The sequence below is a fragment of the Nyctereutes procyonoides genome, unplaced genomic scaffold, assembly GCF_905146905.1.
Source record: "Nyctereutes procyonoides isolate TBG_1078 unplaced genomic scaffold, NYPRO_anot_genome, whole genome shotgun sequence".
Taxonomy (NCBI): domain Eukaryota; kingdom Metazoa; phylum Chordata; class Mammalia; order Carnivora; family Canidae; genus Nyctereutes; species Nyctereutes procyonoides.
In genome coordinates, this window is record NW_026575142.1 from 1756065 (window position 1) to 1770522 (window position 14458).

Below are 14458 nucleotides of genomic sequence, written 5' to 3' on the forward strand. Positions count from 1 at the left end.
GCGGCTGCCGCGCGTGGTGGTGCTCACAGGGCCGCGGGCCCTCCGGCCTCAGCCCTACCCCCTCTGCCTCCTCTTTCCCCTTCCAGCCTCCCCCCTCCCTCCTCCAGCCTCAGCCCTCCCTCCATCCAGCCTCCGACTACCCCCTCCGCCTCCTCCCTTCCCCTTCCAGCCTACCCCCTCCCCGCTCCAGCCTCAGCCCTCCCCCTCCGGCCTCCCCTCCCCCCTCCAGCCTACCCCTCCGGCCTCCATCCTCCCCGTCTCCCCTCCAGCCTCAGCCCTCTCTTCCTCCAGCCTCCTCCTCCCCCTCCAGGCTCCCCCTCCCCCCTCCAGCCTCAGCCCTCCCCCTCTGGCCTCCCCCTCCCCCATCCAGCCTCCCCCCTCCCTCCTTCAGCCTACCCCTCTCCCCTCCAGCCTCCCCCTCCCCCCACCAGCGGCACAGACTTAGCCCCGGGAGGGAACCCTGACACCAAGCCGTGTGGGGTGGGTGCGGGGCCGCCCCGCAGGCCCAGGGACAGGACAGGTGAGCACGCACCGGTCCCCGTCCCCGTCCCCGACGTCCTCCCCACCCCGAGGGACCTGGGCCCGGGCCCCCTCGCTCCTCATCCCGACCCCAAGTGGCCCCGCTGCTCTCCAGGGGCAGGCGGGCCTCCCTGCCTCCAGCAGCGTCTACACGGACCGGGGTTCCCGGACTCTGCTAAGTACTCGTGTCTCCACCCGTCCACCCGTTACTCTTACTCTCACTTCTAGCCTTCGTGGTTACTCTCTTGCCACAGGTGCTTGGAAGTCACCGGAGCCTCCACTGGTCTCCCTAGTGCTGCCCTGGCCGCCGCCTTTGGCTTAATCCTTCCGCTCTGTGAAAGGAAAACCTTGCCACAGAGCCCTACTACTTAAGCCCCCCACTACTACTACCACCATCACTGCCATCACTACCACCACTACCACCACCATCATGGCTACCATCACTACTACCACCATCACCACGGCCACCCCCCCACCAGCACCACCACCACTACTACCACCACCACCATCACCACTATCATCACTACTACCACCAGGACTACTACCACCACCATCACTATTACCATCACTACTACTACTACCCCCACCGCCACCACTACTACTACTACCTCTACCACTACTACTATCACCACCACCACTACTACTACCATCACCACCATTACGACCACCCCCACCACCCCCACCACTACTACTACCATCACCACCCCCATCGTCACTACTACTACCACCACCACCATCACCACTACTATTACTACTATTTTTTGTAATGGACTTAGCAAGTCTTAGGAATACATGTCATTCATCCGCAGGGTGGTACCCATAGCAGACATCAGTGATGGATCATCAGTGCCTGTCACTGAGTCTAGACCTAAGCTGGTCTCTGCTAATCAGGGTCCCACTTGCCACCACAGCAAATCAGAGAGGCATTCTACGCAAACATCTCTAGCCTTAAACAGCATTAAACAAAACCTCCTCAATGTGACCAAAAATTACCATGTCCAATCTGCCTCCCTGTGTCTCTGGAAGGCCTTATCACTTGTGTACCTGCATCTTTAAACATCTGTCACTTCAAATTACTGATTTTTAAAAACTGCACTCAAGTGTCCTATTCTTTATGTCTCTCTCGCTCTCTCCACATGCGTCTGCACGCACACACACTCAAACATAAATCACTCCCATGTAGGACGCATCATTCCATTTGATCAGACACTAAAAAGACATTTATTGACTTCCTGTAGCACTCCATCATCCATATTTGTGCACACCTATTCTTCTAAGGTTTTAACCATCTCTCAGAGCAAAAATTAAAGCATCTCTGGATCCCCAGCACGTAACATTCTTTTGGGAATATACTAGGTTCTAAGTAAATGTTTACAGTAAATGAATACATGAATATATTAAAAAATACAAAGATGGAACCATGTTTAATGGTTGTAAGAAATAGAGATCCTGTAAAGGAACACATTTCAATATTCTTGTAGTATCTGGGTGGCTCAGTTGGTTCAGTGTCTGCCTTTGGCTCAGGTCATAATCCCGGGGTCCTGGGATCAAGCCCCATGTCGGGCTCCCTGCCCAGCGGGGAGTCTGCTTCTCCCTTTCCCTCTGCCCTTCCCCCCTCGTGCTTTCTCAAAAAATTTTTTAATTTTTTTTAGTATTAAAACATTCTGTTTACTTCCTTAGAAAAATAATGGAAAATGTGGTTAATTTTAAATAAAGTGTGCATTTGCCTGAGACACACCCCATTGACTTTTCTCTTTCCTCCCGCCCTCTTCCTTCCCCCTCCTTTCCTCCCTATTTTCCATCCTTCTTTCATTTTTTATTTTGCCTAGTAATAACTTCATAGAAGGAAAATAGTTGGGATGTAAGCTTTTTTTAAAAAAGATTTTTTTGATTGATTTGAAAAACAGCAGAGTGAGTGAGAGAGAACATGAGTGGGAGAGGGACAAAGGATGTAAGCTTTTTAAACTTGGGTTAATTTCTAAGAATGACTGAACTAAGGTTCATTCCCTAGCTTTCAGCTGGTTGGCCTCATTTTTTAAAATAGGGTTTTTTTTGTTTGTTTGTTTTTTTCCGTATGGCAAGGTAGCATGAATGCATCAGGATGATAGATAGCCCAATAACCTTGTCCCATGCAAACCCCTAGAAATTGAAAATCTTCCCTGATAAGTCTAGTAGAAATGTCCCAGAGAGAATGCTGATGATGTAGCTTGACTGCATTTCCATGCCTAGACCGACCCAAGTCAGAGGATTATGCTAATCTGACCAGATTTCAGTGACTTCCCACCTCTGTGACCAGGAGGACAGACTCACTTGAACCAGAGGGAATAGATTTTCTACTGGAAAGTGAGGTGCATTTTATCAGGGAAAAAAGATACTGTTCTGGATCAACAGGATCTTCAGAGTTCCTGTGGTTCCCAAATGCTGAAATATACCAGGAGGTACTGCATAAATTTCATTTTTTAAGAAAAATTGAAAGCTCCAAATAACAAATACAACTTTGATGATGAACTGCTACGTTAAATTAAAATTCCAAGAGAATTATATGTTTTCTGATTTTATTGCCTTTGGAAGAAAACATGTTTTCACATGGAATTTGACTCCTGACTTTGTAAAAGGGAAATAGGTGTAAATATCTTCATCCAAAGAGCTGGAAAGATATATTTTGTTTCTATGCTCTTTGAGCAAGCAATTCTTTCCATATTAGATCTCCTGGAGGGAGAGTGTTTCCATCAAGTACAAAGCATTTTTTTTTTTCAGTATCCCTCCCACCTTTTACTAATTGGGCTGAGATTTGGCCCCTTGCCTCTTTCAAATAAAAAGAAGGTGACCAAAATCACCGGAAAATGGCTAATCATGCCCACAATGGGAAAATTATTCCCATGAGCACATACTTCAGAGTGTAAAATGAAGCCTCAAATTTAATCACAATTTTATCTGTCTTTATGTCTTTAATGGCTATTCAGCTATTCAACCTGGAATGTTCATTAGATAAGCAAGTAAACATAGAGTCTATATATATATATATATATATATATATTTAGTTCCAATATGGTGTCAGTAAAGGCTATCATAGTCAACCTAAGACTAAAATCAAATTTGGGAGATTTTAAATCTTGTTTTTAATTGGATTAGCATGCTATATTCTTTAAGATGCAACTATTTGATTACAATGCATACAATTTGCTAGAGCTTTAGTTTATAGAATATTAGAAGATTAGATTAGATTAGAGTAAGCAGTTATATTAACTAAATGGACATATTTGGGAATATGCTTGTTACCATTCACTTTATTTGATATTTTCATAACTTCAATGACAGAATTAAAAACAAACATTTTTTTCTAAAGCAGATGATAAACTGACAATGCATATGACCAACCCCTTGGAATATAGGGTGTTTTTCACTTACCTTGAAATATAGGATAAATTCTCACTTACAATGCTGTAGAAATTGTGGCAAATAACTTAAAAAAAGTATATAAGCTTAGCTACACTTCTAAAAATTTTAATGTGATATAACAATAACAATAAAAACAATAGCTGACTTTACTGAATTCTAAAATGTCTATGGACATTATCTCATTTCATCTTCACAATAGCCTTCTGGTGTCGGGGCTACTTTGCAAATGAGAGAACTAGTCTTACAGAAGTTAACTTGAAAGTGGGAGGCTGAGTTGGGTTTTCAAATCAGAATTTGTAGCCAGTAGAACTCCTGCGTCCACCTATCACAGTTGCCCTTCTATTAGGCTAATTATTAAATATTAGTTGGATGTTACTTTATTTTACCGTCTCCCTTGAAGAGGGAAAGCTGTGTCATTGGTTAGTAGGACAATATCTATAATATGTATTTTCTTAGCATGTGGAATTTAATAGTTGTTGTTGAGCTCAGACGTCTCTTCAAAAGTAAAACAGTTTCTGGAGGTTTTTATTGGCTTTTTAAAATTGGCTATTAGATGTGCTTTTATATATGAGGTCATTCATAAGATTCTGATGAACTAAATGTAATCATCTTCCTTGCCATTTCATTGATTACCTTGTTGAGTTTATGCATTGTGGATCATTCCCTAAAATGCCCTGTGATTTCTGGAGCTATATAATTAAAATTCTTTTTTAGCCCATGTCATTTCCTTTAAAATGCAAAAGAGATAAAAACCCAATGTATCTAAGATTCATAAATTGTTGGCTTCTAGTCCCAGGAGCATGTAGGCTGTTATAATATGTTGATGACAATAAGTGTAGCTTAGCTTAAATGAACTAATCAGATCCCATTCTGAAGAAGTCTGGAGGGGGCGGGGGGCTTTATGAAGAAGTATGTTGGCTGCTCTAATTTTAGTTTTCTGCAGTGGAGAAGAGAAAACTAGACTTGCCCCAAATGGCCTTTCAAAAGTAAGAATAGCTCTAGAAAGACGCAGCATATGAAGAAGTGAAATCAGGATATGATGTCTTTTGGCCTGAAGTACCTTTTCCCTGAATTCTTATGCAGCAAAGGAAAAAATCATGGGTCTTGGTTCCACTGCCTTAGATTCTAATGCAAATTCCTCTGGGCCATTAGTAGGAGGAGCCCTAGGGAACGTCTTCCTGAGCCAGAAGATACAGTATCAGAAATGGGTTGGTTTCCAGGATATTTTGATCTGGAAAACGGATTAAGCTTAAACAAAACTATTCCTCCTGTCTTTTACATAAATTTTGAATCCTTACTCAGGGTTCAAATGATCTTATCCTACTCTTTCATTTTACTGATGAGGTACCCGGGAAGGTATGTACCTTGCTCAAGCTCATTGAATGGCAACATATTGACTGAACACCAGGACTAAGTACCTGTCTCAAATGTTGGTGAAATCTCCCCTCTTTAGAACCTTATGGACTTAGTAGTATGGACTCTGTCTAAAAGTAATGAACTCATTACTGTTCTCCAAAATGATAAATATTTTTGTTGAGGAATCCTAACATTCACTTACATCTCCTGACACAACTCGGTGAAAGTAGATGCTCAATAAATAGGGTATGATGAGTAATTGAATTTCTAGAAGTATTTCTTAAATTAAAACTCATGTGGTTTTTTTTTTTTTTTTTTTTCCTCATGTGGTTTTTAATCTTGGTACTTTACCACAATAGCAAGTCTGGGTTGTGAAGCTGTTTACTAATGTAAGTTTAAAAAAGGAGTAAAAATATCCCAACTTCCCTAAGAAAATGAATCAAAAGGGGGAATTGCAGGAGAAAGAAATGTAAATGTGCCTGATAAACGAAAGTGAAATGAAATGTGAAAATTGCATGCTTTGGTGAAATGAAATGTGAAAATTGGATGCTTTGGCAAAATAACTGAGTAAGCAAAGACAGAGATGTATCCTACAGCACTTTTTTTTTAGCCTTAACTATCTAAAAAAAATGGCTCAATTCTCTCCATCAGTACAGTTGGGCTGTAGGGCTTCAGATGTAGAGCTGGAGAGTCTGAGTTCTTAGGTTGGGGGTTAAGCCCTAAGCATCTGGTTGCCCTTGGCCAAGTCACTAAGATGTTTGCTGGAATTCTCGGGTTTATTCCATCGAGGTTGACATTGCCATGACTAATTAATATTACAGCGTAATAACGAGACGAGCAGCAGCTAGTGCTTACTGGGTGCTTATTAGAAGTTCTTTACATCTATCACCTAATTCAGCGCTTGGAACAACCCGACGACATGGGTTAGGATAAAAATCCTAGGCAACACTGACCAAGCCACTGTCTGGATCCTCCTTGTCCTTCGGAAAACAGGCGTAGTGAGTCCAGGTGGCATGAGGACTGGAGGCTGAAGCCCTGCCCCTGTGATGCCAGCACGCCTCTTTTAATAAGTCTGCAGTGCAAAGAAGGAAGCCCAAGGTTAAGTCCTCATTTTCTCGTTGGGTGCGCCATGCAGGAAAGAGCTGAAATGAGTTTCTTAAAAACAGCTAACAATTCAGGAACAGATAGAAGCAATTCTACAGCTGAGGCGAGGGCCTTGCACCATGGGGCATGTGTTGCCCAGTTTTGGGGGAATGATGACCGGCCAGCGGTGAAGCAGAAAGTCACCCCTTAACATTTGATGGGAAAATGTGATTTTTGATCAGATGGAGACCTGCAGTCACGGTCCTGTTATGGCTGTAGAGGACCGCCGGGCGTTTGGTAGCTTCAAACAGCACTCCTTCCCCGTGTCACAGAGGTCAGGAGCCCCGGGGGCACGGCCAGTGTCTCCAGTTCAAGTCTTACAAGGGAAAAATCAAAGAACTGTCTTGTGGAGGCTCTGGGAGAGACTGTAGCTCCCGATGCATTCAGGCTGTTGGCACATGAGGTCCTTGAGGTCATAGAGCAGGGTCTCTGGTTCTTGGCTGGCTGTTCATCTGGGGGCCACTCCTCCAGGCTCCTTCAGGTCCTTGCACGTGGGCTCCCTGGCAAAGCCGCCAACGGGGCCACATCTCTCATTTCCTCTTCTGTTGCGTGTCTGTGGCTGACTACTCGACCTTACGCTTCCCCTCGGAAGGCCTCAGAGGAGGAGTCCAGCCCACCAGGACACCTTGTGGTGACCTAGACACTCTTACTATTATAAGGCCCACACCCTTACAACAACACATTCCGGGGATTAGGGAATGGAAATACCTGGAAGCTTATGATTCTGGTTCCCTCGGGATTCTCCTAGCGGTACCACCGGTTCTCAACGCGAGCTGCATACCGGGGTCACTTCGCAACCTGAAAACACGCTTATCCCAAGGCCCCATCAAGACACACTGAATCCAGTCAATGACTTTTTCTTAAGGTGTCAGAAAATGTGTGCTTCCTGGGGCCAGGAGCACCCCAAACTCCAGCTTCTTCAACTCGATTACCTTCGTATTGTACGTAATCCTTTCAAAACACCCCATGTGGACCTTCTCGGGACGCCTAGGGTTTGGAGCTACAGGGACGGAGCAAATGCATGTCCTACTCTGACTGTGCTCTCCATCTAGTGGCATAAACAGACACACACAAAAAGGAATCACAATATTACAGGCTATGTTGGAAAAATAGTTATCTGAGTACTTTGGCAGCTCTGTGACGTGCATTGTGCAGGGGGTCATGGCAGGCCGTTTTGCTGGATTTAGACCTGATAGATTTTTTGAGTAAGGTCTACCTCCAATGTGGGGCTCAGACTCCCGACTTCAAGATCAAAAGTCACATGCTCCTCAGACTGAGCCCGCCAGTCTCCTTCGTAGTTACTTTTAAAACAGTCTTGCAGGGGTGCAGCTGGGTGGCTCCATCCACCAAGTGATCCACTCCTGATTTCAGCTCAGGTCATGGCCTTGGGGTCCTGGGATCCGGCCCTGGGTCAGGCTCTGCACTCAGTGGAGAGTGTGCTTGATGATTCTCCTTCTCCCTCCCCTCCCTCAAATCAATCAACCAATTTTTTTTTTTTAAGATTTTATTTACTTATTCATGAGAGACACAGAGAGAAAGAGAGAGAAAGAGGCAGAGACCCAGGCAGAGGGAGAAGCAGGCTCCATGCAGGGAGCCAGATGTGGGACTCGATCCCAGGTCTCCAGGATCACAACCTGGGCCGAAGGCAGGCGCTCAACCGCTGAGCCACCCAGCGATCCCCTCAATCAACCAATCTTAAAAAAAAAAAAAAAAATAGAATAGCCTAGTCTGGCAGGACCAAGAGCCAGAGGCGTGTGAGCGGGTCCAGGATTCAGCACGGTCCAAGGAGGCTGCTGTATTTACGTTGTGCTTCCCAAAATTTAAAAGGCCTGGATTTCCTTGAAGTCTCACCAAAAATGCAGAGTCCCAGTTCTCCCAAAGGTTCTGATTCAGAGGGTCTGTGGTGCGGCCTTGACATTCTCACGCATCCAGCAGGTTCCGGGAGTGATTCTGATGCAGGTGAGGCGAGAATCCACAGTTTGAGGAACAGTGGTTTATGCTACATCAGCGACTTGGTGGTTCCCATTCATTCAATCGTCTAAAAAATCACAGAAGCCACAAGGGATATTGGTTTTTGTTTTGTTTTGTTTTGTTTTGTTGTTTTGTTTTGTTTTTAAAGCCTTTCTCTTTGAGTCTCTTACGTGAGTATCAGATGCTTAGGAAGAAGTCCTCGTCTTTGAGTTTTCTTACTGCTTCATGGATTGAAAGTGTTAAGGACATTCCAGACCGAGATGGGGGTGGGGAGTTAAAACCTTATACTGGCATTTATTTCTTAAAGATTTTATTGGAAGTAAAGACAGTAATTTGCTAAAATAATTCCAGCAGAAAGACAGGTTTTGCCAAAAAAATAAGCACTGAAGGGAAAATAAAAGGTAACCAGGATCTGGTACTTGGATATGGTGAGTTAGTGGCACCTTCTTCGGCCAAAGGAGCTTCCATCTGCCATCCACGCGGGGCCCTGGGCTTGGGGGGGCGGCCCATTCCCCATTTTGATTGAGAAATGTCGCCAGTGAATGTGCCCTAAGGGAAAGGCGTGGGCTAATAGGAGACCCATCCCTGTGCCCACGCGAGGCTGAGGACACTTGATGGTAAACGAGGGCTGTGCGGGAAATGCCTCTGCTCGCCCACCTTCCAGTGACGGGATGGATAGAAGGAGAGGGCATGGCGTGGGGGGCATAGAAATCCAAGATATTCTGGAAATGGAGGAATGGAAGTTAAAAAGTTGGATTTTTTTTCTTAACCTTCCCTGGGTGGCGCAGCGGTTTGGCGCCTGCCTTTGGCCCAGGGCGCTATCCTGGAGACCCGGGATCGAATCCCACGTCGGGCTCTCGGTGCATGGAGCCCGCTTCTCCCTCTGCCTATGTCTCTGCCTCTCTCTCTCTCTCTCTCTCTGTGACTATCATAAATCAATAAAAAAATTAACCTTGGAAGTGAACATATCCTTTTAGTATCCGGGTTCGGCAACTCAGCTAAACATAATAATTGGTAAGAGAAAAACACATTGATGAAAAGCCTATTTAAGAATGATACGATTTTGAGAAAATGAAAAGCAGGTTTGCAAGGCACTGCTATGCATTTACAGGATTTAGGCTTTTGTGTCCTGATAACTTAGTATTGATTAAGTCACCCTGATTTAAAACTTTATTATGTAGGGATCCCTGGGTGGCGCAGTGGTTTGGCGCCTGCCTTTGGCCCAGGGCGCTATCCTGGAGACCCGGGATCGAATCCCACGTCGGGCTCCCGGTGCATGGAGCCTGCTTCTCCCTCTGCCTGTGTCTCTGCCTCTCTCTCTCTCTCTCTCTCTCTCTCTCTGTGACTATCATAAATAAATAAATAAATAAAAATAAATAAATAAAACTTTCTTATGTAGAATAAAACCTGATTTTACACTGAAGTAAGCAAGAAAAGATTGGTTAAAAGTTTTAGACTTGAGGGACGCCTGGGGGGCTCAGCGGTGGAGCGTCTGCCTTTGGCTCAGGGCGTGACCCCGGGGCCCTGGGATCCAGTCCCACATCGGGCTCCCCGCATGGAGCCTGCTTCTCCCTCTGCCTGCGTCTCTGCTTCCTTCTGGGTCTCTCACGAATAAATAAATAAAATCTTAAAAAATAAATAAATCAAAGTTTTGGACTTGGAAATGTAGGCCCATGAAAATGTCTTGTGGTACAGATCAATGGTAATTTTAGGAAATGAAACCCGAATGAGATCACATAAAAGTCCTGAGTAACTAGGAAACTATATTTCAAAAGTTCTTTGAGGTTTTACGACATTCTTCAAAGTTCTTACTGTGATGAAATAAGTCATTTTTACTTTATGTTGGCGATTCTTTGGACAAGAAGAATGAACACTCTTTGGAAATAAGCTACTTTTTTATTCCACGTGTATAGTAAAGAAAATTATTTTGCTTCTCATTATAGAACCAAAGCTTCCAGTTTGTTTGGTTTTGAGAAGTGAAAATAAAACAGAGCTGATAGGACCCGTGAGGTTGGCAGTTAGAGAAAGTGCCCGTACCTACTATTAGGATGCTGTGATCACACATTCACTTAAGAGTTTAAATGAGAGCTTTCTTGGTTTTGGATAAGTCCTTTTCCTCCTAAACAAATCTGAGGACACTTGGAAAGGCCCACTGGCGGATCTGGTCATTTTTCTTGACCCTTGGTTGCGTACCTCACCTCTCGGTAGAGCTGACTGGGACCACAGTACGCACAAGGCCACAGCAGCTCAGCTGTCAGTAGAGGATTTAACAAGACCTGAGATTTGCAATGATTTGCTGAAGAGCTTCGGTCAGTTACCATCAAACGTATCTTAGCAAAGATAAATTTGGAAAAAGCCAAACATGGAAGAGAGAAGGACTTGCTCAGTGAACGTACTAGAAGCATGCAGAGAACCAGGAAGGCAAGCTGAGGAGCACAACCCAACATACTCTGGTGACCTTCATGCCCTCGCATCCACCGCCAGGAGCCTCGGCCCCACCTGACCTTCGGGTCCATCCTCAGGGGTGTTACCCACATGCCCAGCACGGGCCTTGGTTACCGACCTCGAGAACTTGCCATGAGAGTGGCGATGGCTCCTTAACCACCACTCACCACGGTCTGCTGGCAAGGAAAGGCCACAGACCCTTTGCCGTGCAGAGGCTGAAGTGTTAGGCCACGTGGAGAGTACAGGCCCCTCTGGGTTGGAAAGACTGCCACCCAGACGTGCTGCTGCACCTGACAGGACCAGGGGCCATGGAGCAGGTCCTGGGTGAGGAGTTCTACGAGTCTACACCACCGGAAACGACCCTGTCACTAATAACATGCTTCCCAGGTCACTACGGAATCGGGTGACGAAGAAGGCTATGAAAGCGGAATTGTTTGCATTGGTAAATAATGTCTGAAATGAATGAAGTCTTCTTAAATTGTTGGTGCCAGGATAATCTAGTAAACGCGAAGAGGTGCCTCACTGACATACTTTTTGGACATCTGATTCTGAAGCCTTTTGGATAAGCAACATAAAGAGCTGCTGGTGTCGGGTGAATGTTTTTCAAATACATCGGGTTTGGGCAAAACCCCAAGTGTGTTTGTGAAGCACTTTTCCCTCCAATTTTTGTGCCAGGCATATAGTATAGTTAATTTAATTCCGACTCGTGTAAATCGTCAAAGCATTATTTCATTAAAAAAAAAAAACTTGATTTCCAAATAGAATGATATTTCTTTTCATTCTTATTCGTAGACTTCTGGATTCCATATAGTGAGCACACAGAAATGGGAACTACCAGTGCTTTAAGTTTGGTTTAACGTTTATAAAGACTTCGAATGTCAGTAAACTACTGTTTATTCAATATCCAAACAGCCACAGAACTTAAAAAACCTAGTTTTCAGGACATTATTTTTTAAGAAAGTAAAAATGCTGATATGAGAACTTGATTTCCCGATTTCCATTGTCAGTACAGATTTCAAAACTATCAAGAGCCTTCCAATAGAAGAAATGGCAGTTTTAATAGTTATGCTTATTTTTCTTGAGTGTAAATTTAAAATCCTAAAGCAGCATATTGGTTTAGTTTTTTCATTCATTTCCTCATGCATTTACACAGCAAATGTAAATTAACTGCCAGTCCCCAAAGATACATGGATCAATCAGATGTCATTTCTGGCTTCCAGAGACCATACCGGCAAGGGAAATGGATAACACATTCCAAGGAGTCATTAAAGAAAGTCATTCAAAGGAAAGCTGTAGTGTAATTCAAATTTTCACTATCTTAACCATCGCAGATGAATGGAAATTAATGTAAGTTTCTCCATATAATGGAAAACAACAAATATTTGTAAAAAACCCCAAATATATTATAAGCCAAAGAGATTTTTAAAAATTGGAATAGCTTAATAAAAATACTTTAATAATAATAGCGGTATTTTCTTTGAAAATCTTAATTTTCATGGAAATCATGGAAATTTTGTTGGCTCATTGAAATGACATTAAATTATTACATCAATCAATTATTTTAGGTCATGACCCTTGGATTTAAGAAATTCTTCAAGACAATGTCCAATATGATTCGAGGGAAAATGTGATTTGAGTCTGGAGACAATTGTGTATGTAAGTAATGGAAAATTAGATTTTCTCATAGTAAAATGTAATAAAAACTAAAATATCAACTCATTAATTATTAAATTGCAAAAACTTTAATTCACTGTTTTCCTTCTGCTACAAAATGTTTTTAATATCTAAAATTAATACAATGCCTCCTGAAGTTTTGGTTATTTTTTTTCAAGATCAACTAATAATAAAAACTCAGCATAACTGATAGAAGACAAACATTATCGTGAAGATTGCTACAGTTAAAAGGAAAAGCTGTGTCTAGGTGAGTCATTGGTGAGGGCAAGCAATGACACAGACTCTGTTCTAGAAATTCGTGTGCTCTCATTGCATGTGATAATACAGATAATAAGTATAATATGTGGGAACGGTTTTTGTAATTCTTACTCGAACATTGGCCGTATATTAAGAATCATGACCAGTTTCTTAATAAAATTAAATCTAAGTTCATTGTTATCTGGCAAATATCTATTAACTGGATTTTGAAAATCTCCCTTGCCTTGAAAAATACTTCTTATACATTCAGTTTAATATTACATTATGACTATATCATGATAATTTCTATCTCATAAAAATACTGTCAAAGTAGGCTGCTCATGGGCCTTACAGGGAGTAAGCAATCCCACCAGTGTTTGTCTCTAAGAATTAAGAAGTTAGGGGTATTGCTTTAGAGCCCTTTTCATGAGCTCAGAATTATATCTACCGTTAGAAATATTTAACAGAAATACTTAATGTGGTATTGTCCACTTCCTGTAACCTCATTTTAATAACATAGATGACTTGGGGAATCTTTTATTTCCTGATTAAATGATGAATTTCTGTCAAGTTATAAGGGCCATTTTTATGACATATGGTTGTTGATTCTCAAGAAATTGGCCTGAGAACAATTTTCCCCCATAAATTATTGAAGAATCAGAAAGTTAAAAATGAGATTAATATTGATAGAAAATAAAGGTGAGCTTTATAGTAAAATACGTTTTCAAAATTTTTGCTCTTATGTTCTGTTTGTGACACTCTTTATTTTGATACTTTAATCATTTTATTCCAATTTTGGTAAAGGCAAGGAAAGTAAGATGTTTTATAATTAGAAATTCATATGTAAGAAGCTTTCCTGTTTGTAAGACTGGAATGTCTTTAGGTTCTTTAATACTTTAAGCCATAATGTTCTTAACATTTGAAATACAGAAAACTATTAATCAAATTCTTCAAGCAAAACTGTTGCATAGTTCAAAAAAATTTACCGTGGAGTACCTACCATCTGTGTCTATTTCACAAATATTAATTATATATTGTTTTGTTTCATTTGCAGTTTGTTTTATGTTATATAGCATATTTCTTTTTGGCTTCGAAGATGGAGAAAAAGTGTTTCCTGCATTTCCTGTTAATCTTGCCTTTTTTTATGGTAAGCATAAATTCCTGCAACTCCCTATTTACGGTTATTGGTTTTAACTTCCACTATGCCAATATTCCAATATTAAGAAGGGTTACGAACAACAGAATAACATGCAGTTATTCGATGCATAAATATAAGCACATTTTTAATCAACAAAGCAATACTTTATTCTCTTGCAGTGCACACTTCCAGGCTTTAATTCGATAGGAGGCACTATCGGCAGTGGCGGTGGGGGTGGGATGTCAGAGTGAGGACGGTCAATGATAAAATGTCAAAGACATCAGAGGAAGGTAATTATCAGAGCGACTGGAATAAAAATGAAATGCTCTGTGGTTTCGTTGTACATGGTACATAGACTGTTGATTCTGCATTAAATCTGTTTAAAAAGCAGGCTGCAACCTGCTGGGGTTTCTCTCACTCTGCCAATAGATGAGTCTATATTAATTGAAACCAGGCACTGTTTTTAAATTAATTTCCTTATCCATTCTTTCCAACATGTATTAAGCATCTTTTTCTGACAGGCACTGATGCTGGGTTTGGGGCAGGTGTGTCCGTGAGCGTGCACACTCCTGCACG

General features: G+C 42.4%; 1 protein-coding gene across 4 annotated transcripts in view; it reads left to right on the top strand.

The window, feature by feature from the left end:
- Window positions 1-14458, top strand: part of CALCRL (calcitonin receptor like receptor) — a 99537-nt gene that overhangs the window by 42558 nt on the left and 42521 nt on the right. For 3 of the 4 annotated variants that reach the window (XM_055308495.1, XM_055308498.1, XM_055308496.1), the window contains 3 exons: window positions 12399-12489; window positions 12666-12754; window positions 13799-13891. In XM_055308495.1, the coding sequence (XP_055164470.1) occupies window positions 13841-13891 (51 nt within the window). In that variant the 5' untranslated portion in view covers window positions 12399-12489; window positions 12666-12754; window positions 13799-13840. Of the gene's footprint in view, window positions 1-12136; window positions 12181-12398; window positions 12490-12665; window positions 12755-13798; window positions 13892-14458 lie in introns of those variants that run through there. The other variant, XM_055308497.1, reaches the window with a different exon arrangement.